The 27,340-nt window shown below is 41.0% G+C and overlaps 1 protein-coding gene across 1 annotated transcript; it reads left to right on the top strand.

Annotated features, from left to right (window-relative positions):
- The first annotated feature begins 242 nt into the window (after positions 1–242).
- On the top strand, positions 243–26,688 carry LOC135551526 (trafficking regulator of GLUT4 1-like). The gene is made up of 3 exons (XM_064982734.1): positions 243–659; positions 25,630–25,756; positions 26,612–26,688. Exons 1-3 carry the CDS (start codon positions 243–245, stop codon positions 26,620–26,622), a joined length of 555 nt encoding a protein of 184 aa, XP_064838806.1. The 3' UTR covers positions 26,623–26,688.
- The last annotated feature ends 652 nt before the right edge of the window (positions 26,689–27,340 follow it).

Below are 27,340 nucleotides of genomic sequence, written 5' to 3'. Positions count from 1 at the left end.
TGCATTAGTATACATATCAACTTGCCACGCAATTGGTTAAATTGGCTAGTCTTAGTCTTACAGTTTATTGTAACATCGAAAGAAATTGGAGAATTAATCTTGGCACGATTAAAATAAATCAGATGTATTAGGTAAAATAATGGGAATTTAGCACCACTCTAACCAGTCTTAGTACTTTACACGATTAGGCATTTATTTTTCCTTTATTGGAAACTAATTTAAATATTTGGAATTTTGAAGAAATGGCAATCAACACAGACACTGAATTCGAGAAATCTAACCTGGGAAAGAGCGGCGGCGCGCCCGCCAACGAGCCTCAGGAGACTGAGAAACTTCTCAACCTCGTAACTACGGAGCCTGCTGGCGGCAACAGTATGAAAATGTCCTCCTCCTTTACCATCAACGTGGGGAGCGAAAATAACCTGGATGCGGACCAGAACGGTCACAGTGTACCCTTTAGGTCGGGCTCTGCGGGGCACCTGACCGCTGCCCCCCCCTCCCCGTCCCGGGTCAGTTTGAGTCGCAGTCGCACCTCTTCCATCGGGAACGCCGCGGTCCAAGAGGCGCAAAAGCCCAAAGACTATCTCATACTGGTCATATTGTCCTGTTTCTGCCCTTTCTGGCCCGTCAGCATTGTTGCTTTGGCATATTCAATTATGGTAAGTGGATGTCCATCGTCTGTCTAGGAAAGTGGGGTCTAAAAACACCTGTCGTTTCTTATCAATTCACTGTTCATCATTGTCCATGTTGTATTTATATAGAGAACATCGGGGGATAAGGGAATCATAATTTGGTCTACGACCGTTTGCCACTACATCGTAGCCCTATAGCCCAGATTACCTGCTAGAGATGTAAAGGTCATTTCCGATGTTGCCAACATATGCAGTGTTTACCTTGAAAGCGGTCTCCGCTAACACGGAAACGTTGCCTTAAAATGACAATCTTGCTGTAACGCTGAATTTCCGCGAAATGGATTGAATAGAGTCCTACATCTAAAACACTGTTCAACAAATGATGTTTGTGATAAAGGGAAAATGATAGTATATCAAACACATTCCTGTTCCCAGGCACTGTCTTTAGCCTACCTTGTGGGAAGGGGGGGGGCGCACAATCGATTACAGCCCTCCCTGCTGCTTCATTCAGAAAAGATCTGCAGCATAGCTGCACTTCCTGTACAGGGTGCCATGATGTCCCAGCTAGACAATCATATGGCCAGCGTTGGCACATTGATGTAGCCTTTGTTGCAGCAGATCTATCAATGAGTATGCTGTCCAGAATGATGTTGTTTTTAAGAAGCAACAGTGTTTCTGGTTTCAATCTATGCATAAAGGGGCCGATTTACAAGCCATTTACACTTGGAAGTTGCATCCTGCGGTGAAACATCAGAAGCCATTTGCTTTCAATGGAAGCAAAGCGAGATATCGTGACCAGTGTGACTAATCGAAGCTCACCACAGCTTCCAACCCCTACTGGATTGTCTGACAATGGCTGTTGATACGTAGCACTACCAAGCTTTCTTTCTATCTTGTTAGCACCCACATGAGGGTGAGGCTAGCGTGAGTGGGAGAATTCTCCTTGAGCAGCGTAAAAGGCCGGTTAAGCCCTGACTTTGCGAATATTGGAAAGATTAAAACGAGGTCACAGAAAAGTGGTCGTAAAGAAAAAAGAGCAATATTCTTACCTCAATTGATATCCAAGTACAATATATTCTGTAGCAACATACAGTACCAGTCAAAAGTTTGGACACACCTACTCATTCAAGGTTCTCTTTAGTTTTTCTATTTTCTACATTGTAGAATAATAGTGAAGACACCAGAACTATGAAATAACACATATGGAACCATGTAATAACCAAAAAAGTGTTAAACAAATCCAAATATATTTTATATTTGAGATTCTTCAAAGTAGCCACCCTTTTTCTTGATGACTGCTTTGCACACTTGGCATTCTCTCAACCAGCTTCATAAGGTACCTGGGATGCATTTCAATTAACTGTTCTGCCTTGTTAAAAGTTAATTTGTGGAATTGCTTTCCTTTGTAATGCATTTGAGCCAATCAGTTGTGTTGTGACAAGGTAGGGTTGGTATACAGAAGATAGCCCTATTTGGTAAAAACCAAGTCCATATTTTATGGCAAGAACAGCTCAAATAAGCAAAGAGAAACGACAGTCCATCATTACTTTAAGACATGATGGTCAGTCAATGCGGAACATTTCAAGAATTCTGAAAGTTTCTTCAAGTGCAGTCGCAAAAACCATCAAGTGCCATGATGAAACTGGCTCTCATGAGGATCAACACAGGAAAAGAAGACCCAGAGTTACCTCTGCTGCAGAGGATACATTCATTAGAGTTCAAGTAACAGACACATCTCAACATTAACTGTTCAGATGAGACTGCATGAATCAGGCCTTCATGGTCTGCTGCTAAAGGACACCAATTAGAGGAAGAGACTTGCTTGGGCCAAGAAACAGGAGCAATGGACATTTTACCGGTAGAAATCTGTCCTTTGGTCTGATGAGTCCAAATATCCGATTTTTTGTTCCAACCACCGTGTCTTTGTGAGATGCAGAGCAGGTGAACAGATGATCTCTGCATGTGTGGTTCCCACCGTGAAGCATGGAGGAGGAGGTGTGATGGTGTGGGGATGCTTTGCTGGTGACACTGTTTATGATTTATTTAGAATTCAAGGCACACTTAACCAGCATGGCTACTACAGTATTCTGCAGTGATACGCCATCCCATCTGGTTTACGTTTAGTGGGACAATCATTTGTTTTTCAACAATACAATGATCCAAAACACATCTCCATGTAAGGGCTATTTGACCAAGAAGAAGGGTGAAGGTGCTGCATCAGATGACCTGGCATCCACAATCACCCAACCTCAACCCAATTGAGATGGTTTGGGATGAGTTGGACTGCAGAGTGAAGGAAAAGCAGTGAACAAGTGCTCAGCATATGTGAGAACTCCTTCAGAACGGTTGAAAAAGCATTCCTCGTGAAGTTGGTTGAGAATGCCAAGAGTGTGCAAAGCTGTCATCAAGCAAAGAGTGGCTACTTTGAAGAATCTAAAATACAAAATTTAATTCGATTTGTTTAACACTTTTTTGGTTACTACATGATTCCATGTGTTATTTCATAGTTTTGATGTCTTCACTATTATTCTACAACGTAGAAAATAGTAAAAATAAAGAGAAACCCTTGAATGAGTAGGCGTGTCTAAGCTTTTGACTGGTACTGTAAATGGACAACATAATTTGGCGTTGTAACGCAAGCACAACAATAAGTGCATTCAGTCTGCTTTAATTCTGAGGGATTGCAAAAATTGGCATCACTTGACATATCCATCACCCTCCAATTAATTACATTCCAAAGTGGGTCGCAAATATGACAACTGAGGATTTTTTTTACAATTAATTAAATAGCACATGGAGAGAGGCTAGGGCTGTTCCAGTGACCGTATTACTGCCACACCAGAAGTCATGACCGCAGTAAAATTCTATGTGACCGTTGAGTTATGATAATCTCCTTTTATGCACTCTGCCCCTGTGTTAGTACCCGACTCGCTAATGATTATCAGGTAACTATTGTCTCTCTAACCACTCTGACATCAATGCAAGTGCAATTGAAAATCACATCAAATACTTATCATCAAAACAGTACGTGCTTTTAAAACTCACCTCACTGTGATTGATCCAACCCAGTATTACAGGTTATATAAGACAGAAACTACAGGAAGGAGGTTGGTCGGGGAGGATGGGTGGGCGTCTAACGCAAATGATTAGAGGGAGGTTGGGCGGGGGGAGGATGGTAGGTATATAACACGAATGTCTAGCAACCCAAATGTTGTGTGTTCGACTCTCATCATGGATAACGTTAGCATTTTCACTAATTACTTTTGAGCTACTTTGCAACTACTTAGCATGTTAGTAAACCATTTTCCTAACTCTGCAGATTTTTGTTGTGAGGATACAGAATCAATCAACCATTTATTTTGGTATTGCCCTCAGGTGGCCTGTTTCTGGTCTCAGGTTTGGGAATGGCTGAAAATGCATAACATTTATCTAAAATTGACCCTAGAAATAGTACCGGGTCAGTCAATTACTATTATACTGATACTCTTAGTAAAATTATTTACCTTCAACTCGCAATCTGTGGATTCTATTCGATTTGATAGATTGAAATTGTATGTTAAACATCACAGCATAGTTGAAAGATATGTGTTGTGTAGAAACCCGAAGTGTGTGGCCAACAGAGATAGATGGGATGGGCTGAGGGAAGCTGAGGGTTGGGATGTGGAATTGGAGACAAGTGGGAGTGGAGTTGCTGTGCGGGAGATAGAATGATGGTCAAAGATACGTTGTTTTTAAAAGTCAAAGTAAAACATAATAAAAGGTATGTTTGAATGACAATGAAGGGCAGTGTTTTTATATCTAATAACAATATTTGCCTGAGGCTGATGCCTTGCAAGCGTTTGTACATGTCACAATCATGTGTATAGGTGGCAGGGAAGTCAGGCGCAGGAGAATTAAACTTGGTAAAATGGAGTAATTTAATAAAACAAAACATAACTCCAAAACCATAAATACAAATGAAACAAATTGGGTATGAGGAGCAAGGGGAACAACAACTTCAAGGTCTCAGAGCGAGTGACATCACCGATTGAAACGCTATTAGTGTGCACCCCGCTAACTAGCTAGAAATTTCACATCGGTTACACAAAGGTATAGAATGTATTATATAAGAGACAAAATTCACAAATTCTACAGCACGGTAGAGTCATGTCTAAAGTGTAAAACTAACAATGACTCAATAATCAATGCCTTCTGGAATGCTATAAAGTCCAAAAGTAATGGCGGAGTTAGAAAGTTGGCTGTCAGAAGCATTACAATGTAAATGTACTTTTAATCCATCTGTCTGCATAGTTCAAGACATGGCATATGAGGGTGCAGCGAGATACCCGCTTAGTTGGAAGATACTTTTCTCATCAATCATCTTGATAAAACATATACCTGAAAACTGGAAATCAACCAATCCTCCATCGTTAACACAACGGAAAGGTCAAATGCTTCATTATGTTGAAAATATGTGGGCGACAGAGATAAACAAACTGATGCAGTTTGAGGCCATGTGACGGAGAGTGATGCGGGCGCTGGAGATGGGAGTGTGAGCAGGTGGGTCTGGGCAGGTGTGATGTCGTTGATGTTTGTGTGAGTCTGTATGCTGTCGTTTGTATGTGTATGTTTTGTATTGTAAAAATACCCCGAAGCTGCCAATTGAGAACTTGTGTGAATATATATATACACACAAGTTCTCAACTGGCAGCTTCAGGATGCTGGCCTTCTAGGCAGAGTTCCTCTGTCCAGTGTCTGTGTTCTTTTTCCCATCTTAATCTTTTATTTTTATTGGCCAGTCTGAGATATGGCTTTTACTTTGCAACTCTGCCTAGAAGGCCAGCTTCCCGGTGTCGCCTCTTCACTGTTGACATTGAGACCGGTGTTTTGCAGGGACTATTTGATGAAGCTGCCAGTTGAGGACTTATGTGGTGTCTGTTTCTCAAACTAGACACTAATGTACTTGTCCTCTTTCTCAGTTGTGCACCGGGGCCTCCCACTCCTCTCTCTATTCTGGTTAACACCAGTTTGCGCTGTTCTGTGAAGGGAGTAGTACACAGCGTTGTACGAGATCTTCAGTTTTTTGGAAATTTCTCGCATGGAATAGCCTTCATTTCTCAGAACAAGAATAGACTGACGAGTTTCAGAAGAAACCAGAAACAGCCATTTTGAGCCTGTAATCGAAGCCACACATGCTGATGCTCCTGATACTCAACTAGTCAAAAAAAGGCCAGTTTTATTGCTTCTCTAATCAGGACAACAGTTTTCGTCTATGTAGATATTCCATAAAAAATCTGCCGTTTCCAGCTACAATAGTCATTTACATCATTAACAATGTCTACACTGTATTTCTGATCAATTTGATGTTATTTTAATGGACAAAAATGTGCTTTTCTTTAAAAAACAAGGACATTTCTAAGTGACCCCAAACTTTTGAATGGTAGTGGATATCTTACCCCCAAAAAAAGAGGATGGAAATGAGTTGTTGAATCAAGATGAGGCTTACAGCAACACTTAATAACTACAACATCAGAGATTCAGGCAAGATGTTACATCTTTTGGGCGTGGCAACATAGGCTACAGTAGAAACTACAAAGGATACGTTTCTTTCTATCTCAACTCAGGACTCAGGAGAAAGACACCGTCCTATTTCCAATTGTTCCGCTTGTGATGGTTGGATAGGTTGGATAAATGCAGCGCCTATCAGCGCCTATCAGTGACATCTTTATATCGAGCCATGGTCATCTGACATCTGCTGGACCGAGAGAATTCGTCTGTAATGGGAAGATGTACAATGTGGTTCATACAGCTCACTGAATCAGGGTTACAGCAATGTGTATGTGCTCATGTCCTTACGGTAGCTGTTTCTTATCAGTGGTACATGTTGGTGGTGCTTTATGTCAATGTCTACATTTGAATGTTAGTGCATGTGTGTATCTCCATGTATGCTACATAAAACATATTTTGAAGAACAAAGCCTGTACATCATGTATAGTGGGCGTGTGTCATCCTGTACTGAGCTGAATGTAAGTGCAGTCGAAGCAACTAGCATCTAACTGGTTTTCCAGCACAGGAGGTTGGTGGCACCTTAATTGGGGAGGAAGGGTTCGTGGTAATGACTGGAGCGGAATCAGTGGAATGGTATCAAATACATCAAGCACATGTTTTCCAGGTGTTTGATGCCATTCCACATGCTCCGTCCCCCCTCAGCAGCCTCCACTGACTGGTTGAGTCCCAAATGACTTACAGTCCCTGCAAACCAGGAGTTTCTTAACACCACTGACGTAGAGTAAACTAAGCTCTTCAAAAAAGGCCATATGAAATGTGCTTTATATTGTCATAACGAGTTTTAAAGGCTAATAAAGCTGGTGTAACCGTTCATAGAGTGTTCTAGGAAGAACCCTTCAAAGATAAAAGGGTTCTTGGTAGAATCTTTCATAGAGGGTTCTTGGTAGAACCTAGATGATGAAAGGGTTATTGGTAGAACCCTTCATAGATGGATCTAGGATCTAGAATCATTTACTAGGTAGAATCATTTACAAATCACCCTACATTGATAGTTCTAGGAAGAACCCTCTGCAAAGGGTTCTACCTAGCACCAAAAAGGGTTCCCCTGCTATAGGGACAAACAGAAGAAGTGTAGTAACTAGAGAAGTTTTGGAGGGTTGTGTTGAAACTACAGAGATGTTACAGGGGTTTTTATAGCTCCCGTTACACTGCTGTCATATTCAATTTCTTAAATACTTTTATGGTGCTTTTTTGTTTTTACATTTACGGATCATTTCAAAATAGTATTTCAATTCTATTTTAAATAATGTGAAGAAGGGTTTGTTGTCTGCCCACTTCCTTTTATGGACAAAGAATCTTCCATGAAAGATAAACAAATTAACAATGGAAGTTAAATCAGGGTCCATATCATTTGGTTCAAAATAAAACATAATATCAGAGTCTCTCAGATGAACATTAATAGTTGTTTCTTTTAAAATAAAATCTTCTAACTCACTCCAAAATCCTCTGACACAAGAACAGTCCCAAAATGAATGGTCAAGAGTTTCTGGGTCACAACCACAAAATACACATTTGTTGTCAATAGCTATTTTAAATCTGTGTATAATAAAGGTCTTTACAGGGTAGATTCTATGAAAGAGTTTGTATGATACATCTTTCACCTTATTTGATACAATATTTACCAGACAACAACGACACTTTGTTCCAGTTCACTTGTCCTAGGGCTGCAGTCCAGTACATTTTAGCAGAGGGAATAGTAACATAGACATTGTTTCCTTATATACATGTTATTACATTTATAGTTTAAAATGTAAATTCCTTCTAATTGTATTGAGGCTACAAAATCTGCAACAGTTGCACTTGGAGTATTGTTATATTCTCCTAAAACAGGGATAGCACCTTTAGGGACAGCTCTAACAACAATTTGATACTCCTCAGGAGTGAATGTAACATTGTGTGTCCATCACTATTCAATAATTGTTTTACCCAAATAATGTTGTTGTCAAACCAGTTCTGGTAAAATAAAGACTTTTTGTATTTTATGTCTTTATTATTCCAGATTGTATACCTATGAGGGGGAAAAAAGTGTTTGTACATGAGGTTCCAAGTTAGAGGTACTTGTTTATGAAAGTTTGCAAGCTTAATAGGGATTTTACCCATATCAACGTTGCATTTGAGTAAGAATTCTAGACCATCAATCTGTTGGAATATTAAATTAGGGATGATATTCTAAATGCAATCCTTATTTCTTAAATAGTTTTGTATCCATTTCATCTTAAATATTATATTAGAGGTTTTAAAATCCAGAGCGTTCAACCCTCCCTCACCTTGGATGCTACATATTACCGCTTTTCTTAAAGAGGTTTATTCCTCCATATGAAATTAAATAATTTAGTATCAACCATTTCAGTTACTGACAGAGGAACATCCAAGGCAAGGGAGGTATAAACTCATCTGGACCTTCAGATTGATAAAAGTACACGCCCAGATAAAGAAAGATCTCTTAATAAACAGGAGTTAAATCTCTTTCCAATTGTCTCCACAATAGGAGAGAAATTTAAGTTGGCCCTTTCTTTCTGATCTTTGCTAACTTTAATACCAAGATATGTGATCACGTCTTTTACAGGGATATTACATACTGAGTTTAAGTCACATCTTTTCAACGCAAATAATTCACATTTCCTAATATTGAGAGATAAATCTGATACAAGGCATGAATACACTCAATAGCTTTCCTGACTTCATTATGATCTTTCAAAAGATATGATGGTGTCATCAACCAATTATGAACATTTTATTTCTTTGCCTTGAATCTGAATACCCCTAAAACTATCCCTATTTACATGAAGTGCCATACCTTGTGTGACCAATAAAAATAACAAAGGAGAAATTGGGAATCCTTGTTTAATTCCACATCTAATGTCAAATCTCTGTGAAGTTCCATGGGATAATTTAACAGAGCTGTTACTATTATTGTAAAGTGTCTTAATTGCACTTTGAAAATATTGACTAAAACCCAAAAATCGAAGAGTCTCAAAAATAGATTAATGTTCAACTGTATCAAATGCCTTGTAAAAGTCTACAAATAAAATAAAGATACAGTGCCTTGCGAAAGTATTCGACCCCCTTGAACTTTGCGACCTTTTGCCACATTTCAGGCTTCAAACATAAAGATATAAAACTATTTTTTTTGTGAAGAATCAACAACAAGTGGGACACAATCATGAAGTGGAACGACATTTATTGGATATTTCAAACTCTTTTAACAAATCAAAAACTGAAAAATTGGGCGTGCAAAATTATTCAGCCCCTTTACTTTCAGTGCAGGAAACTCTCTCCAGAAGTTCAGTGAGGATCTCTGGATGATCCAATGTTGACCTAAATGACTAATGGTGATAAATACAATCCACCTGTGTGTAATCAAGTCTCCGTATAAATGCACCTGCACTGTGATAGTCTCAGAGGTCCGTTAAAAGCGCAGAGAGCATCATGAAGAACAAGGAACACACCAGGCAGGTCCGAGATACTGTTGTGAAGAAGTTTAAAGCCGGATTTGGATACAAAAAGATTTCCCAAGCTTTAAACATCCCAAGGAGCACTGTGCAAGCGATAATATTGAAATGGAAGGAGTATCAGACCACTGCAAATCTACCAAGACGGCCGTCTCTCTAAACTTTCAGCTCATACAAGGAGAAGAGTGATCAGAGATGCAGCCAAGAGGCCCATGATCACTCTGGATGAACTGCAGAGATCTACAGCTGAGGTGAGAGACTCTGTCCATAGGACAACAATCAGTCATATATTGCACAAATCTGGCCTTTATGGAAGAGTAGCAAGAAGAAAGCCATTTCTTAAAGATATCCATAAAAAGTGTTGTTTAAAGTTTGCCACAAGCCACCTGGGAGACACACCAAACATGTGGAAGAAGGTGCTCTGGTCAGATGAAACCAAAATTGAAATTTTTGGCAACAATGCAAAACGTTATGTTTGGCGTAAAAGCAACACAGCTCATCAACCACAACACACCATCCCCACTGTCAAACATGGTGGTGGCAGCATCATGGTTTGGGCCTGCTTTTCTTCAGCAGGGACAGGGAAGATGGTTAAAATTGATGGGAAGATGGATGGAGCCAAATACAGGACCATTCTGGAAGAAAACCTGATGGAGTCTGCAAAAGACCTGAGACTGGGACGGAGATTTGTCTTCCAACAAGACAATGATCCAAAACATAAAGCAAAATCTACAATGGAATGGTTCAAAAATAAACATATCCAGGTGTTAGAATGGCCAAGTCAAAGTCCAGACCTGAATCCAATCGAGAATCTGTGGAAAGAACTGAAAACTGCTTTTCACAAATGCCCTCCATCCAACCTCACTGAGCTCGAGCTGTTTTGCAAGGAGGAATGGGAAAAAATGTTGGTCTCTCGATGTGCAAAACTGATAGAGACATACCCCAAGCGACTTACAGCTGTAATCGCAGCAAAAGGTGGCGCTACAAAGTATTAACTTATGGGGGCTGAATAATTTTGCACGCCCAATTTTTCAGTTTTTGATTTGTTAAAAAAGTTTGAAATATCCAATAAATGTCGTTCCACTTCATGATTGTGTCCCACTTGTTGTTGATTCTTCACAAAAAAATACAGTTTTATATCTTTATGTTTGAAGCCTGAAATGTGGCAAAAGGTTGCAAAGTTCAAGGGGGCCGAATACTTTCGCAAGGCACTGTATCTTCCATAATGTGCTCATTGTAGTCTATCAAGTCCAATACTAGTCGAATATTATTACATACAGTGGGGAGAACAAGTATTTGATACACTGCCAATTTTGCAGGTTTTCCTACTTACAAACCATGTAGAGGTCTGTAATTGTTATCATAGGTACACTCATACATCAACCAGAAGTCAATTCTTGACTGTCTGGACATGTCGTTGTTACTCCAAGTGAAGTCCTTTTTATCAGGATATTTAGATCTCCAAATATCGACTAATCCAAGACATAGTTTATTAATCTCAAGATTAACAATGCTGGATCTGTTAGGAGGGGGATATCTGTCAATCATTACATTGGATAAAGAATTAAAACCTAAAATAATTTGGATATCCTGAAACACACCTATAACTGTATTAATCTCTTCTTCAAATTCTTGAAATAATATCCTGTTGTTTTGTTTGTTGTTGGATGCATAAATATTCCCTAAAAACATTTCACTGTTGATATTCACTGTTGAAATTAACCAACGTCCAGAGTGGTGAGTCTTACAACTGATGACCTTTAAATGCACTTCTTAAAACTGCTACACTTGCAGAGTGGTTGATGCCATATGATAACCAGATATCATTACCCCATCGATTTTTTTCCCACGTGCCATGTCCTCATTGGTTATACCCACGTGGGTGATTGAAAGATGAAATGTTTTGTCGGTTGTCGTGGTAATACTATGAAAGTGTAGGTGCCAATCACCATATAAGTTCAAAGATGAAAAAGCCTGGAAGGAGGAGAGATGACCAGAAACGATTTGGTTGGCCGTTTTATGTGTGGAGTAATTGTCGAAGTAGAGGACCTTGTGCATTTCAGGTAACAACTCAATGTTTATATTCCAGGACAAATTAGCTAGCAACAGCAAGCTAGCTAAATATGACAAATTAGCTAGCAAGTGCAAGCTAACTAGCTAAATTGCCATACATGTTTAATGCTTTGGACCTGTCCCCAAATTAATGTCATTGGTTCAGAGTTTGTTTTGGTATTTTAACCTGCGTGTCGTGATTGCGTTTGGTGTAGGGGGACAAAATGAATGTATGCACGATAGCGCACGCGCAGCCGGTTTGGGTTCCGTGTTATGTTTCAGTAAATTACGAATACCCCTGACATTAATTGAACAAAGAGATAAAGACATTAACTTCAACCAACAACCTTGTTATGCTAATATAAGCTTTTGCTAAGGATATGTAACTCAAAAGGAATTCCATCCCATTATTTTTATTTATTTATTTAAAAAAAATGTTTACCCTCTTTTCTCCCCAATTTCGTGGTATCCAATTGTTAGTAGCTACTATCTTGTCTCATCGCTACAACTCCCGTATGGGCTCGGGAGAGACGAAGGTTGAAAGTCATGCGTCCTCCGATACACAACCCAACCAAGCCGCACTGCTTCTTAACACAGCGCGCATCCAACCCGGAAGCACCAATGTGTCAGAGGAAACACCGTGCACCTGGCAACCTTGGTTAGCGCGCACTGCGCCCGGCCCGCCACAGGAGTCGCTAATGCATGAGGAATTAAAGATATCCCTACCAGCCAAACCCTCCCAAACCCGGACGACGCTAGGCCAATTGTGCGTCGCTGTCCCGGACCTCTAGGTCGCGGCCGGTTACGACAGAGCCTGGGCGTAAACCCAGAGTCTCTGGTGGCACAGCTGGCGCTGCTGTACAGCGCCCTTAACCACTGCGTCACCACTGCGCCACCCGGGAGGCCTCTTCCATCCCAATATTAATCTCTCCAAAAAAAAATAAAAAATAATATTGGTTGTAAAGTTACCAAAGCATTCTTACTCCCACAAGGGGGAGACATTGTGTAGACTTTACAATAAGAATTTATTCACCAATATTTAGTGTTTAGTTTACCAGTTCTCAGGTCAGCCTTTTATCATTCAAGTGTTTGTGTACATTTTTTAAAATAAAAGGCAGCTTTTCACCTGGCAATCAGTATTTTGGAATGCCAGTTCTGTCCGAGTTAGATTCTGTCTCTCTTTCAAATCTTCTGATTTGGCAGCATTTCTTTCCCATCGATGATCACTCTTGTACCGATTAAAAAAATGCAGTTTTCCGTGCCTTTCGAGCTGCAGTCACCATCGGCCACAGTTTCTCTCTTGTCACTTGTGTCTGCTGAGGTCAGAACCTCAATTTTTGCTTGATGAGGAATTCACAATTCGCCTCCAGAGAAGATCCCATGTAGATCTGTTGGTGAACCGGATGATGGTTGTCCTCGGTCTCGTCTTGATCCTTGAGTCCCAAACAATGGACGATGTCTACATTTTCCTGAAGCTTGGCTTTTGATTCGGGAGTGACAGCTCCACAGATGTCAACAACTCTGCATTTGATGTCCTCACCCGCCTGATCTGGAATTCCTTGGAGCCTCAGGTTCCACCTGCGCTGGTATCTCTCCGCCTCATTCACCTTTTGCTCGAGTTCAGTCGCCTTCTTTTCATTTTCCTGGCAGATAACTTCTACTTTCTTCATGTCACTTTTGAGGGTTTTCACTTCTCCAAAGAATAAGTCAGCAGACTTTTTAATGTCCTCAATTTTCATCGTATTCTCCCTAACCATGTCCTCCAAGCCATTTGCCCTTTCATCTATCTTTGCTGTAAAAAGCATTACAATATTGTTTTGCATCTCAAGAAGTGACATTACCCTCTTGGCCTCTCATCTTTTCCCCCGGGGGCTTGACTGGAGTGCTGGGGTCGTAAGGTAACGGCCTGAGCTGGGGACTGGAGGGGCGCAAGTTGTGAGCAGTTGTCCATGCTCACCAGATTTGCAGTATTTCCCCCCACAGTCACATTCTGAAGAGGAGTACCCAAAATCATACCATATTTTGTGGTGAATTGTCCATATGACAATCTCTGTATTTCTTTCCTTTTGGTTCTGGTCGTGGAAGTTTCCATGTACAAGCTAGTTTTTGAGCTAGCTAGCTTATCTGGCTATCTAGTGTTGTCGCAAACTTAGTTTTAGAGGTGAATAACTTGCAGAAAGTAATCAATTATTTTGGTAAACAAACTAAACCATATTCATACAGGGTTTTATGACCGTATAAATTACCCAGTGGTCATATTTGGGTAAGGAAATCCAATAATTCCTTCAGCTACCAAAACAAATTATCTGCACTGATAAATACAGGGTTTTATGACCGTATAAATTACCCAGTGGTCATATTTGGGTAAGGAAATCCAATAATTCCTTCAGCTACCAAAACAAATGATCTGCACTGACCGACATGTCTGTACCTACAGCAGGCTACATTTTCTATGCTAGTGTTCTAATAAGACAAGTTTGGTCCAGGTAAAAGTGGCTGTAGCCAGGTGTGAAGAACCAGATTTGGCTCAGGTGTCTTCTATCTTTGGACTTGCAGACAAGTAGAAGACATTTCATTGAACCCTGAACGACTTCTGACTCAATGACATGGACAGCACAGAATAATTAACAAATACGTTTACAGAACATGGCAGTTCTGACAACAGTTCTCTCCAATAGACCCAGCATCCTAACTGAAGTCTTTGACATTAACAACTGTTCCTCAGTCTCACCAAAGACACTCCCAGTGAGGCAGAGGGAGGGGTAGAAAGAGAAGGAAGAGAAGAGAGGGAAGGGGCAGAAACCAGAGATGGCCACTAACTCAATAGCAGGTGAGAGAAGTCAATTGAGCCTTTCTGCAGGGGGCAAATTTCAGCAGTTAGCCAGCTACGCAGCTCTGACAAACATCTTCTCAGTACTGAGGGGAGCAAGACATCAGCTTTGCACTCTCTTGGCATTCAGGACAAAGAGTTTAATCTTGGCTTCATCAGACCAAAGTATTTTGTTTCTCATGGTCTGAGAGTCCTTACTCCAAGCGGGCTGACATGTCTTTTACTGAGGAGTAGTATCCTTCTGGCCACTACCATAAAGACGTGATTGTGGGAGTGCTGCAAAGATGGTTGTCCTTCTGGAAGGTTCTCCCATCTCCACAGAGGAACTCTGGAGCTCAGTTAGAATGACCATCGGGTTCTTGGTCATTTCCCTGACCAAGGCCCTTCTCCCCTGATTGCTCAGTTTGGACAGGCAGACAGCTCTAGGAAGAGTCTTGGTGGTTCCACTTTCTTACATTTAAGAATGATAGGGGCCACTGTGTTCTTGGGGACCTTCAATGCTGCAGACATTGTTTGGTGCCCTTTCCCAGATCTGTGCCTTGCCACTATACTGTCTCGGAGCTCTATGGAAAATTCCTTCGTGCTCATGGCTTGGTTTTTGCTCTGACATGCACTGTTAACTGTGGGACCTTATATAGACAGGTGTGTGCCTTTCCCAATCATGTCCAATCAATTGCATTTAGCACAGGTGGACTTCAATCAACTTGTTGAAACATTTCAAGGATGATCAATGGAAACAGGATGCACCTGAGCTCAATTTCAAGTCTCATTGGAAAGGGTCTGAATACTTAAATAAATAATGTATTTCAGTTTTTATTTGTAATACATTTACAAACATTTATAAAAGCCTGTTTTCACTTTGTCATTATGGGGTATTGTGTGTAGATTGATGAGAACAATTTTTATTTAATTCATTTTAGAATAAGGCTGTAACGTAAAAGAAATGTGCAAAAGGGAAGGGGTCTGAATACTTTCCGAATGCTCTGCGTCTTGTATGACCACCAATGGGCAACTCATGCTGATCTGCAGGTAGAAAAGCAAGGTAGGCTTAACAGATGTAAGACAGCTGTACGGATGGCCATTGGTATTGAGGTTGCGGCTGGCAGACACAGAAGACGTGGAGTCAATTATGTGGAGTGGAGAGGCAGAGAGAGGCAGGGCTATATGCTTTTATTGGCTGTGCAGGCCTCTCCAGCTAATGGGACTGACTGCTAGGCCCAAACTGCTACTGCACGCTTGGCACGTTCACTGGTATGTGCTTCAGTCTTCAGCCCAATAGATATTTCTCTCTTTCTGTTTAGGTGTTGGAAGGGGGAGCCGTGTGTGTTTGTGTGTTTCTAAACGGCTAATTAGTAATTTTGTGCAGCTGCTACGTTGGGTAGATTTGAAGTCAGCGTTCCCTCTGAAAGCTTGGAAAGGACACCTGATGTTAACAGAAGGGGTGTGATACTGAATGTAGAGCACTGACAGTGCAGATACAGGAAAATGGGTATTCGGTGCTTAGGCAAAGCTTGACTGCAGTTACAGGACTAAGGTAATAGATCATTTTGTATAGATAGACTCGTAACATGCTCCAGCGATGTAGCAGAAATTTAGCCATTGCAAAGTAGGCCTACTGAAAGAGTACTATACACTATTACATTGTACTACATTTTTGAACAAAATGTAACCTTTAATCTGGGCTTTTTCAATGACAATTGATCAACAACATTTAACCTGGACATTTTAAATGGCAATTTTCCATTGAGCTTGCTTTTTAGTCCTGAACTACAGTAGGCTTAATCTGTCCTTTGGGAACAGAAGGGTAGAAACGTTGGTGAAAACAATCTTACTTGGTCAGATCAGTGATCTCTTAACATGGCGTCCTATAAGTTCAGGTACCAATCACAACAATTATGTGAATGGTAAATTAATTGCAAAAATCAAACCAATTGTTTTTAGACACAGTTGAAGTCGGAAGTTTACATACACTTAGGTTGGAGTCATTAAAACTCATTTTTTCAACCACTCCACACATTTCTTGTTAACAAACTATAGTTTTGGCAAGTCGGTTAGGACATCTACTTTGTGCATGACAAGTAATTTTTCCAACAATTGTTTACAGACAGATTATTTCATGTATAATTCACTGTATCACAATTCCAGTGGGTCAGAAGTTTACATGCACTAAGTTGACTGTGCCTTTAAACAGCTTGGAAGATTCCAGAAAATGATGTCATGGCTTTAGAAGCTTCTGATAGGCTAATTGACATCATTTGAGTCAATTGGAGGTGTACCTGTGGATGTATTTCAAGGCCTACGTTCAAACTCAGTGCCTCTTTGCTGGACATCAAAATAAATCAGCCAAGACTTCAGAAAAAAATGGTAGACCTCTACATGTCTGGCTTATCCTTGGGAGCAATTTCCAAATGTTCATCTGTACAAACAATAGTACGCAAGTATAAACACCATGGGACCAATCACCACCTTCCGGAGACACCTGAAACCCCACCTCTTCAAGGAATACCTAGGATAGGATAAGTAATCCTTCTCACCCCCCCCCCCTCCCCCTCCCCCTTAATGATTTAGATGCACTATTGTAAAGTGGCTGTTCCACTGGATGTCAGAAGGTGAATTCACCAATTTGTAAGTCGCTCTGGATAAGAGCGTCTGCTAAATGACTTAAATGTAAATGTAAAATGGACCACGCAGCAGTCATACCTCTCAGGAAAGAGATGTGTTCTGTCTCCAAGAGATGAACAAACTTTGGTGCGAGATGTACAAATCAATCCCAGAACAACAGCAAAGGACCTTGTGAAGATGCTGGAGGAAACAGGTACAAAAGTACAGTGCCTTGCGAAAGTATTCGGCCCCCTTGAACTTTGCGACCTTTTGCCACATTTCAGGCTTCAAACATAAAGATATAAAACTGTATTTTTTTGTGAAGAATCAACAACAAGTGGGACACAATCATGAAGTGGAACGACATTTATTGGATATTTCAAACTTTAACAAATCAAAAACTGAAAAATTGGGCGTGCAAAATTATTCAGCCCCCTTAAGTTAATACTTTGTTGCGCCACCTTTTGCTGCAATTACAGCTGTAAGTCGCTTGGGGTATGTCTCTATCAGTTTTGCACATCGAGAGACTGAAATGTTTTCCCATTCCTCCTTGCAAAACAGCTCGAGCTCAGTGAGGTTGGATGGAGAGTATTTGTGAACAGCAGTTTTCAGTTCTTTCCACAGATTCTCGATTGGATTCAGGTCTGGACTTTGACTTGGCCATTCTAACACCTGGATATGTTTATTTTTGAACCATTCCATTGTAGATTTTGCTTTATGTTTTGGATCATTGTCTGGTTGGAAGACAAATCTCCGTCCCAGTCTCAGGTCTTTTGCAGACTCCATCAGGTTCTTTCAGAATGGTCCTGTATTTGGCTCCATCCATCTTCCCATCAATTTTAACCATCTTCCCTGTCCCTGCTGAAGAAAAGCAGGCCCAAACCATGATGCTGCCACCACCATGTTTGACAGTGGGGATAGTGTGTTGTGGTTGATGAGCTGTGTTGCTTTTACGCCAAACATAACGTTTTGCATTGTTGCCAAAAAGTTCAATTTTGGTTTCATCTGACCAGAGCACCTTCTTCCACATGTTTGGTGTGTCTCCCAGGTGGCTTGTGGCAAACTTTAAACAACACTTTTTATGGATATCTTTAAGAAATGGCTTTCTTCTTGCCACTCTTCCATAAAGGCCAGATTTGTGCAATATACAACTGATTGTTGTCCTATGGACAGTCTCCCACCTCAGCTGTAGATCTCTGCAGTTCATCCAGAGTGATCATGGGCCTCTTGGCTGCATCTTTGATCAGTCTTCTCCTTGTATGAGCTGAAGGTTTTGAGGGCACGGCCAGGTCTTGGTAGATTTGCAGTGGTCTGACACTCCTTCCATTTCAATATTATCGCTTGCACTGTGCTCCTTGGGATGTTTAAAGCTTGGGAAATCTTTTTGTATCCAAATCCGGCTTTAAACTTCTTCACAACAGTATCTCAGACCTGCCTGGTGTATTCCTTGTTCTTCATGATGCTCTCTGCGCTTTTAACGGACCTCTGAGACTATCACAGTGCAGGTGCATTTATACGGAGACTTGATTACACACAGGTGGATTGTATTTATCATCATTAGTCATTTAGGTCAACATTGGATCATTCAGAGATCCTCACTGAACTTCTGGAGAGAGTTTGCTGCACTGAAAGTAAAGGGGCTGAATAATTTTGCACGCCAAATTTTTCAGTTTTTGATTTGTTAAAAAAGTTTGAAATATCCAATAAATGTCGTTCCACTTCATGATTGTGTCCCACTTGTTGTTGATTCTTCACAAAAAAATACAGTTTTATATCTTTATGTTTGAAGCCTGAAATGTGGCAAAAGGTCGCAAAGTTCAAGGGGGCCGAATACTTTCGCAAGGCACTGTATCTATATCACAGTAAAACGAGTCCTATATCGACATAGCAAGGAAGAAGCCACTGCTCCAAAACCGCCATAAAAAAGCCAGACTACGGTTTGCAACTGCACAAAGATCATACTTTTTGGAGAAATGTCCTCTGGTCTGATGAAACAAAAACAGAACTGTTTGGCCATAATGACCATTGTTATGTTTGGAGGAAAAAAGGGGAGGCTTGCAACCCGAAGAACACCATCCCAACCGTTTCAGTGAACTCTTACACACCAGGGTTTCCTACCCCTGCCCTGACCTTGGGCTCTATTCCAATACTGTGGAAATGTATCCTACTGTCCTCCCTCCCTTAAAGTGGTCACTAATCTGATGTGACTAGATTGGTAGAAGTTAGGTCGTAGTGGAACTCTCAATCTCGCCTATCAGATCATGTTAGATCAGAGATTACTTCAAAGAGTTAGGGGAGGAAAGGAAACATTTTAGAGTTATCTGAATACGCATGCACGCACGCACACACACCAGGGTTGGGCTCAATTCGAATTGAAGGCATTACATTCAGGAAGTGATTTGAATAAAAATAGCTTCTACTTTTCGGTTTATTGAGAAGTCATTGGAAATAAATGCCTTTTCTTCGATTATTTAATTGTAATTTTAGTTTACTTCTTGAATTGACTACCTTCAATATGAATTGACTGCCTTCAATACGAATTGAGCCCAACCCTGATGCAGGCATGCATGCACGCACGAACACACACTGTCCTGGCAGGCCCTCCCTACAGTACAGTAGATCCCCTCTCCTCCAGACTAATCCCATCCCTGCAACCACACTCCTCATTAATAATGACAGCAGCAGGCTGGAGGGAGGGAGAGCACTTTTTTAGACTCACAGCTCTCCACCTCCTCCCTCTTTCTTTCTCTTCCTTCATAGCTCTCTCGCTCTCCAGCCTCAACTGCAGTGGGAACAACTGCAGAGCTGGGGAGGGGATGTGTGTGTGTGTGTATCATGTGGACTTACTGGGTTGTGCTGCAGAACAACAATCACATATGTGGGACAAGAGGCCAGGTTTTTGCTGAATTTCACATTCATCAGGAAAATTTGAACAAGACTTCCTAGGGCTGGGGCGGTCAAGTCATTTCGTCAGCAGGTGATTGTCACGCAAATAACTGTTGATCTTACGGTAATTGACCGTTAATTAACATAAACACATTTAACATCTCCTGGCTTCCACACAAGCCTTGTCTAATAAGTCCATGTAATATAGCCTACACCTTCACAATAAATTCATTATTTAATTTAGATAGGTCTAAAGAAGCATGATATGAAGAAAATGTAGTCTATTTCAGAAGAAAAGAATAGCATACTCTGAGTTGTCCTGATGTGGCTATGCCAAATGGCTGTGGGCTACACTAGTTCATTTAGCAGACAAGATTTGCTCATAATTCTGTGGCATTATTTTATATTATTTTGTAGTATAAAGAATACAATAGAACAAAGCTGAATAAAATATACATATTTCCTCCAAACGATTTGAGGGAGTGCGCACGTGCGGCTATTCTGTGTTGAGCAGTTAACAAAGAAATAGGTACGCTTATATGCTTAATTTAGAGTTATTAACGTAACTTTAGTTGTTCTACAAATGATGGGCTATATGTTTAGATGTATAATACATTGTAAGGCTGCATGATGAGACTCGAATGGTGATTTGAAAAAGTCACTTGAAAGGCTGTACACACTCAAATAGTCTCTCATTCACAGTTTGACAAGCACCTGATAATGCTTAGAATTTCACGGCGGCATCCCCTTTGTGGCCGTCATGCGCCCTAAAAAAAAGACTTCGGGGATGCAACTGCGCTGGTCCTTATCTAATTCCGAGGTGCATATTGAAATAACTATTAGGCTATTTCTTCACATTATAAGCGCAGCAATGCGCACATGATAGTAGGCTACAAACGCGAATGTTCCATTAACGGAAAACACCATTAACAAAGTGACCGCAAATGCAATTATGCAGATAAGGCTTTTATTATAAAGGTGCATTTTTATGGTGAAAATTATCTTCCCCAAACTCACACACTGCTTATATATGCCAATGGATTCATGTGCTTAATTTTAAGACGTTATTTAGCCACTTTAGTTGTGATACAAACCTATTTAAAACATATAGGCCTATGGGCTAGTCTACATGACGTGTGTGACTATGATTAGAAAAGTCACAAAAAAAGGCATTGTTACTTTGTCTGGCCATTATTGACAAGTGACTTTTCTTGATTTAATCTGGTCTTTACATACCTTATTTAGTGTATGTGTGACATTTGTTTTGATTTAGAATGGACCATTATCATGCACCTGTATTGAAACAGGGGGAGTGGGAAATATGTCATCTATGCACTTAAATAGCAAATGGAGGACGCTTTTCCCGTGGTTAATTTTCATGCCAGACAGGTAGGCTATACTCGTGTTGTAGGCTATACTCGTGTTGTAAATATAAGCTATGTGCTTAATATTAGGAAAGTTGATAAATAATTATAGTAGGCCAAGCCTATAGAAAGCTGAGGGGATCCTCCTCTTTTTATTAGCAGCCATCACTCTGTTTTCTCACTCAATTTTATAGCCTATAGGAATGTTGCCAACATGAGCTCATGGGCTCTCATGAAGTGTTTGATTAGATTTTTGAAAACATTAGCATTGATAGTAGCGTGATTAGGGGACAATAGAGTGCTGAGTACCAGGCAGTTAGCATGTTTGGTAGGCTACTAACGACCATCAGCAGCATCAGAGCTTGGAGAAGCTTAATTACCATGACTAAACGGTCATGTGGAATTTGACTGCCTTCATGACTCGTGACTGCCGGTGTGGCGGTAATACGGTCACCGCAACAACCCTAGGTCTCCCTCTCCCTGTAAATCAATACAACCGTCACCTCGACTGAAGGCTCCTTCCCACCTACTAACACACACACCAGAACTTAAGCTAATTTCTCTTTCTGAGAATACAGCCGATTGGTTGGTGGTCTCTGACCCAGGCTGTTCTGACTGCCAGTGCACTATGTGAGTTCCCACTGCAGAGACAGAGGCAGCGTAGAGACTCATGGGTAGAGGAAGAAGGGAAGGGAGGAAGGACAGGAAAGGGGAGGAGGGGGAGGAATGAAGGGCACAGAGGAAATGAGGGATGAGAGGGAGAGAAAGAGGGAGGGGGAAGGGTAGGAGTGTTGCTTCCTGCAGTGATAAAAGTATAATCTCATCCATCCCCCATGGACGGAGTCTCTCCCAGTGCTCCATCCCTCCCCCTCCTGTCTCCGTCCCTGTCCCCACACTCCCAACCCTGAGCATACAAACCTGTCATCCTGGGAGCTCTTCCTACACACACTTAACAGGGGATAACCAGGCAAACACAATGGTTCAAAACTATTTCACAGAAACAATGGCTCGCGCACACAATGCTCTACAGTACCACTGAACTACAATGATGTTCTACCTGAGAACTAAAATCTGAACATGTCATGTTTGTGTCAAAGGCTCCAGCTTCATGAATATGTACTATTGTACTGACTCAATGGTGTTTGAGTCGCTTCGTGTATCAGCAAAATTGCTTGAGATGATTTCATTTTCAACCTGCAACTGCAACAAAAAGTGTGTCTAAATTGATTCGTTACACAGGCTTTAAATGAGAATATCTACAGAAAACTGCCAAAATAAAGGAAACACTTGAGTAAATGAGGGATACAAAGCAGGTGATTCCACACAGGTGTGGTTCCAGAGTTAATTAAGCATTTAACATCCCATGTTGTTGTCCATTATTTTGGCTACAATGACTAGAAGAAGAGATTTGTGACTTTGAAAGAGGGGTCTCAAAGGGGCATAGGTCTTTTTTATTGAACCTTTATTTAACTCGGCAAATCAGTTAAGAACAAATTCCTGTTTTCAATGACGGCCTAGGAACAGTGGGTTAACTGCCTTGTTCAGGGGCAGAACGACACATTTTTACCTGGTCAGCTCAGGAATTCCATCTTGCAACTTTTCGGTTACAAGTCCAACTCTCTAACCACTAGGCCCCAGGGGGTTTAACGTGTGTGTGTGTGTGTGTGTGTGTGTGTGTGTGTGTGTGTGTGTGTGTGTGTGTGTGTGTGTGTGTGTGTGTGTGTGTGTGTGTGTGTGTGAGAGAGAGAGAGAGAGAGAGCGAGAGAGAGAGAGAGAGACCAGATCTTAACCCAATTAACACTTTTGGGTGATTCTGGAATGGTGCCTGAGACAGCATTTTCGATCACCATCTACAAAACACCAAATTATGGAATTTCTTGTGGAAGAATGGTGTTGCATCCCTCCAATAGAGTTCCAGTTCTATGCCAAGGCAGCGGGGCGGCAGGGTAGCCTAGTGGTTAGAGCATTGGACTAGTAATCAAAAGGTTGCAAGTTCAAATCCCCGAGCTGACAAGGTACAATCAGAGGTTAGTTGTCTTTTATGTCTCTTGGTCAGTCAGGAGGGCAGGATTCAGTTCTCAGCTATGGGATTTCTACTAGTCACGATCATCCAAAAATTAATGACTGTTATCAAGGAGATGGGGAAGAAAGTGTTCAGATAGATGTGGAAGTTCTGGGGAAGCCTGGGTAATTAAATGTATTTAAAAATGTATCAATCTACACACAATACGCCATAATGACAAAGCGAAAATAAGTTTAATAATGTTTGCAAATGTATTCAAAATAAACAGAAATACCTTACTTAAGCTTTCAGACCCTTTGCTATGAGACAAAATATTTTGCTCATGTGCATCCTGTTTCCATTGATCATCCTTGAGATGTTTCTACAAGTTGATTGGAGTCCACCTGTGATAGATTAAATTGATTGGACATGATCTGGAAAGGCACACACCTGTCTATATCAGGTCCCACAGTTAACAGTGCATGTCAGAGCAATAACCAAGCCATGAGGTCGAAGGAATTGTCCGCAGAGCTCCGAGACAGGATTGTGTCAAGGCACAGATCTGGGAAGGGATCAAAACTGAGCCCGGACACACTGAGCAGTGAAGAAAGGCCTTGGTCAGGGAGGTGACCAAGAACCCAATGGTCACACTGACAGAGCTCTAGAATTCCTCTGTGGAGATGGGAGAACCTTCCAGAAGGACAACCATCTATGCAGCACTCCACCACATGACAGCCTGTTTGGAGTTTGCCAAAAGGCACCTAAAGGACTCTGACCATGAGAAACAAGATTCTCTGGTCTGACGGAACTAAGATTGAACTCTTTGTCCTGAATGCCAAGCGTCACGTCTAGAGGAAACCTGGCACCATCCCTACGGTGAATCATGGTGGTGGCAGCATCACGCTGTGGGAAAAATCTTCAACTGCAGGAATTGGGAGACTAGTCAGGATCAAGGGAAAGCTGAACGGAGTAAAGTACAGAGAGATCCTTGATGAAAACCTGCTCCTGAGTGCTAAGGACCTCAGACTGGGGCAAAGGTTCACCTTCACCACCCTAAACACACAGCCAAGACAACGCAGGAGTGGTTTCGGGACAAGTCTCTGATTCTCTTTAAGTGATCCAGCCAGAGCCCGAATTTGAACCCAATCGAACATATCTAGAGTGACTTAAAAATAGCTGTGCAGCAACACTCCCCATCCAACCTGACAGAGCTTGAGAGGATCTGCACAGAATAATGGAAGAAACTCCCCAAATACAGGTGTGCCAAGCTTGTAGCATCGTACCCAAGAAGACAAGGCTGTAATCGCTGCCAAAGGTGCTGAATACTTACGTAAATGTGATTTAAGTTTTTTTTTTACCTTCTGAAAAATCTGTTTTTACTTCGTCATTATGGGGTATTGCATGTAGATTGATTTGAAAAAAACTAACAATTTAATCAATTTTTAAACAAAGCTGTAATGTAACTTCCCGAATGCACTGTATGGTACCGTATAAAGCTGCCTTGTGATTTACAGTAAAGCCCACACTATACTATTCATCAAGTTCAACCAATAACAATAATAGGCTCTGCAGACTTTACATTTTTTTACTTCATTTAAAATGTATCAAAGTTTGTCAATCAATGAATAGGCCTAACTGTAATTTTTAAATATTGGAAATACTTTGTACATCAAGAATAATCTCTTGGTCAAGTCGTTATCGTAAAATGTTCAATAAAGTACCAGGCAAAGAATAAATAAATTACAGGTCTGCAATGATATGGTCCCAAATTCTGTCGAGCTGTAGGAAATCTCTCAGTTAGTGTTAGTGTTAAATTGTTTTTAAAGCAATTTCTCTGTGGATTGATGGACTAGCAGGTGATACATTTCACAGTGAAACACTTATCGAGACTGAGAGAAACATCCAAATTCAATCATGTCCAAGTATGTTTGAGAAAAAGTTTAAAGCTGTAAATTGCAGTTAAACCATGTTCCAGTGAATCTCTGTATGGATTTAAGTGTTTCAGTTGTTGTAAGATTCATTTGTCCAACAAGAGCAGAAGTCATACAGACAGGAAATAAGACAGACTACAAGATACATGCGAGACAAATTATATCATAGTTCAAGATTTGAGTTCAAGTTCACAACTTGATTATAATTCTGACTGTAAGTCGCTCAGGATAAGATTGTCTGCTAAATGACAAATGTAATTACTCAAATTGTGTCATGACTGTCTCTGTGAGGGTGTAAATACACCTGGTGTTGTGTCTCCTCTCCTCTCTAGTCCAGAAACAGCCTGCAGTCGGGAGACATGGACGGAGCTAAGAGACTGGGTAAACTGGCTCGCCTCCTCAGTGTTGTTTCCATAATCCTGGGTATACTCACCATAGTCGTCTGTGTAACGGTCTCTGGTAAGAAATGCATGCACACACACCGCTGCAGTGCATAAGCACATACACACACCGCTGCAGTGCATAAGCACATACACACACACACACCGCTGCAGTGCATAAGCACATACACACACACCGCTGCAGTGCATAAGCACATACACACACACCGCTGCAGTGCATAAGCACACATACACACACACCTCTGCAGTGCATAAGCACATACACACACACACACACACCGCTGCAGTGCATAAGCACATACACACACACACACACACCGCTGCAGTGCATAAGCACATACACACACACACACACACCGCTGCAGTGCATAAGCACATACACACACACACACACACACCGCTGCAGTGCATAAGCACATACACACACACCGCTGCAGTGCATAAGCACATACACACACACCTCTGCAGTGCATAAGCACATACACACACACCTCTGCAGTGCATAAGCACATACACACACACCTCTGCAGTGCATAAGCACATACACACACACCGCTGCAGTGCATAAGCACATACACACACACCTCTGCAGTGCATAAGCACATACACACACACCTCTGCAGTGCATAAGCACATACACGCATACTGCATAACAATTCCAAGGTAATATTTTAACATACATAAACCAGTCTGTCATCAATCACATTGATGACTGGATAGTGTGTGTGTGTCAGCTCAGCAAATTTCTGAGCTCTGTGTGGAGTGATTAAAGACTGCAGCTATAGCAGGCTGGCTGTGTGGCAAGGAGAGTAACCCTCCTGCTGTTTCAGCTACAGACCAGTCTGCCATACTGTAGGAATGACTGGACCTTAACCTTTCACTCTCCCCTTCCCCCCTCTCTCTTCCCTAACAGTAACCAAGTGACCAGTGTATAGACCATGAAACAAGAGCACTGCTGCAAGCCAAGCAGAGGATGCTGCATGGGGGGAAAAATCTATTCCGTTAATTGTTTGCCTTATTTTTAATCTCCGAATTAAGAAGTTTAACGAGTAGGAAATACAGTAGCAAATGAATGCAACACAAAAGATCCAGATATGCATGCATTAGATTCCACTAACATTAGCTTGATGAAGAAAAATAAATTCCTTCATATAAAAAGTGTATTTTAAAAGAACATGGGATGGTTGATTTATGGTTTGAGGAACTCGCTACTCTCATTCGACTCTCTGTGGAGTAAAAAAATACTCTTAATTAAGGAGAGAGGGATGAAGAGGAATGAAGTGATAAACTTTTCTGTATCAAGAATGGAACGAGACCTTGAAAATGAACTCCAAGCTTTGGACTACAAAACATCAAGACAGTTGAATAATAATCTGAAAATATACTTGGTTGACCAGACCTCCTGGATTGAAAGCATATACAACTATACAGATATAAATATAGATGAATATATCCATTTACATTTTCTAAAAGTTGTATGATTGAGACTGTTAAGTTAAGATGGCTGCCTGACTGGCAGTGGCTGTCGCCTAGTATAGGTTGCCGAAGAATGTAATATTTGACCAAGGTACACAATTCAGAGATGTTTTTGAATTTATGTTGTTTATTTTGTAGATTTCTTACTAAAAAAAAAGAGACCACT

Source organism: Oncorhynchus masou, chromosome 13 (assembly GCF_036934945.1).
Source record: "Oncorhynchus masou masou isolate Uvic2021 chromosome 13, UVic_Omas_1.1, whole genome shotgun sequence".
Classification (NCBI taxonomy): domain Eukaryota; kingdom Metazoa; phylum Chordata; class Actinopteri; order Salmoniformes; family Salmonidae; genus Oncorhynchus; species Oncorhynchus masou.
The sequence above is the reverse complement of the archived record's forward strand: the minus strand, read 5'-3'. Positions and strand labels throughout refer to the sequence as shown.

Coding starts and splice junctions, on each gene's coding strand:
- LOC135551526 (XM_064982734.1), top strand. CDS start 243: ATGGCAATCAACACAGACACTGAATTCGAGAAATCTAACCTGGGAAAG. Junction 660..25,629: donor CTTTGGCATATTCAATTATG/GTAAGTGGATGT, acceptor TCTCCTCTCTAG/TCCAGAAACAGCCTGCAGTC.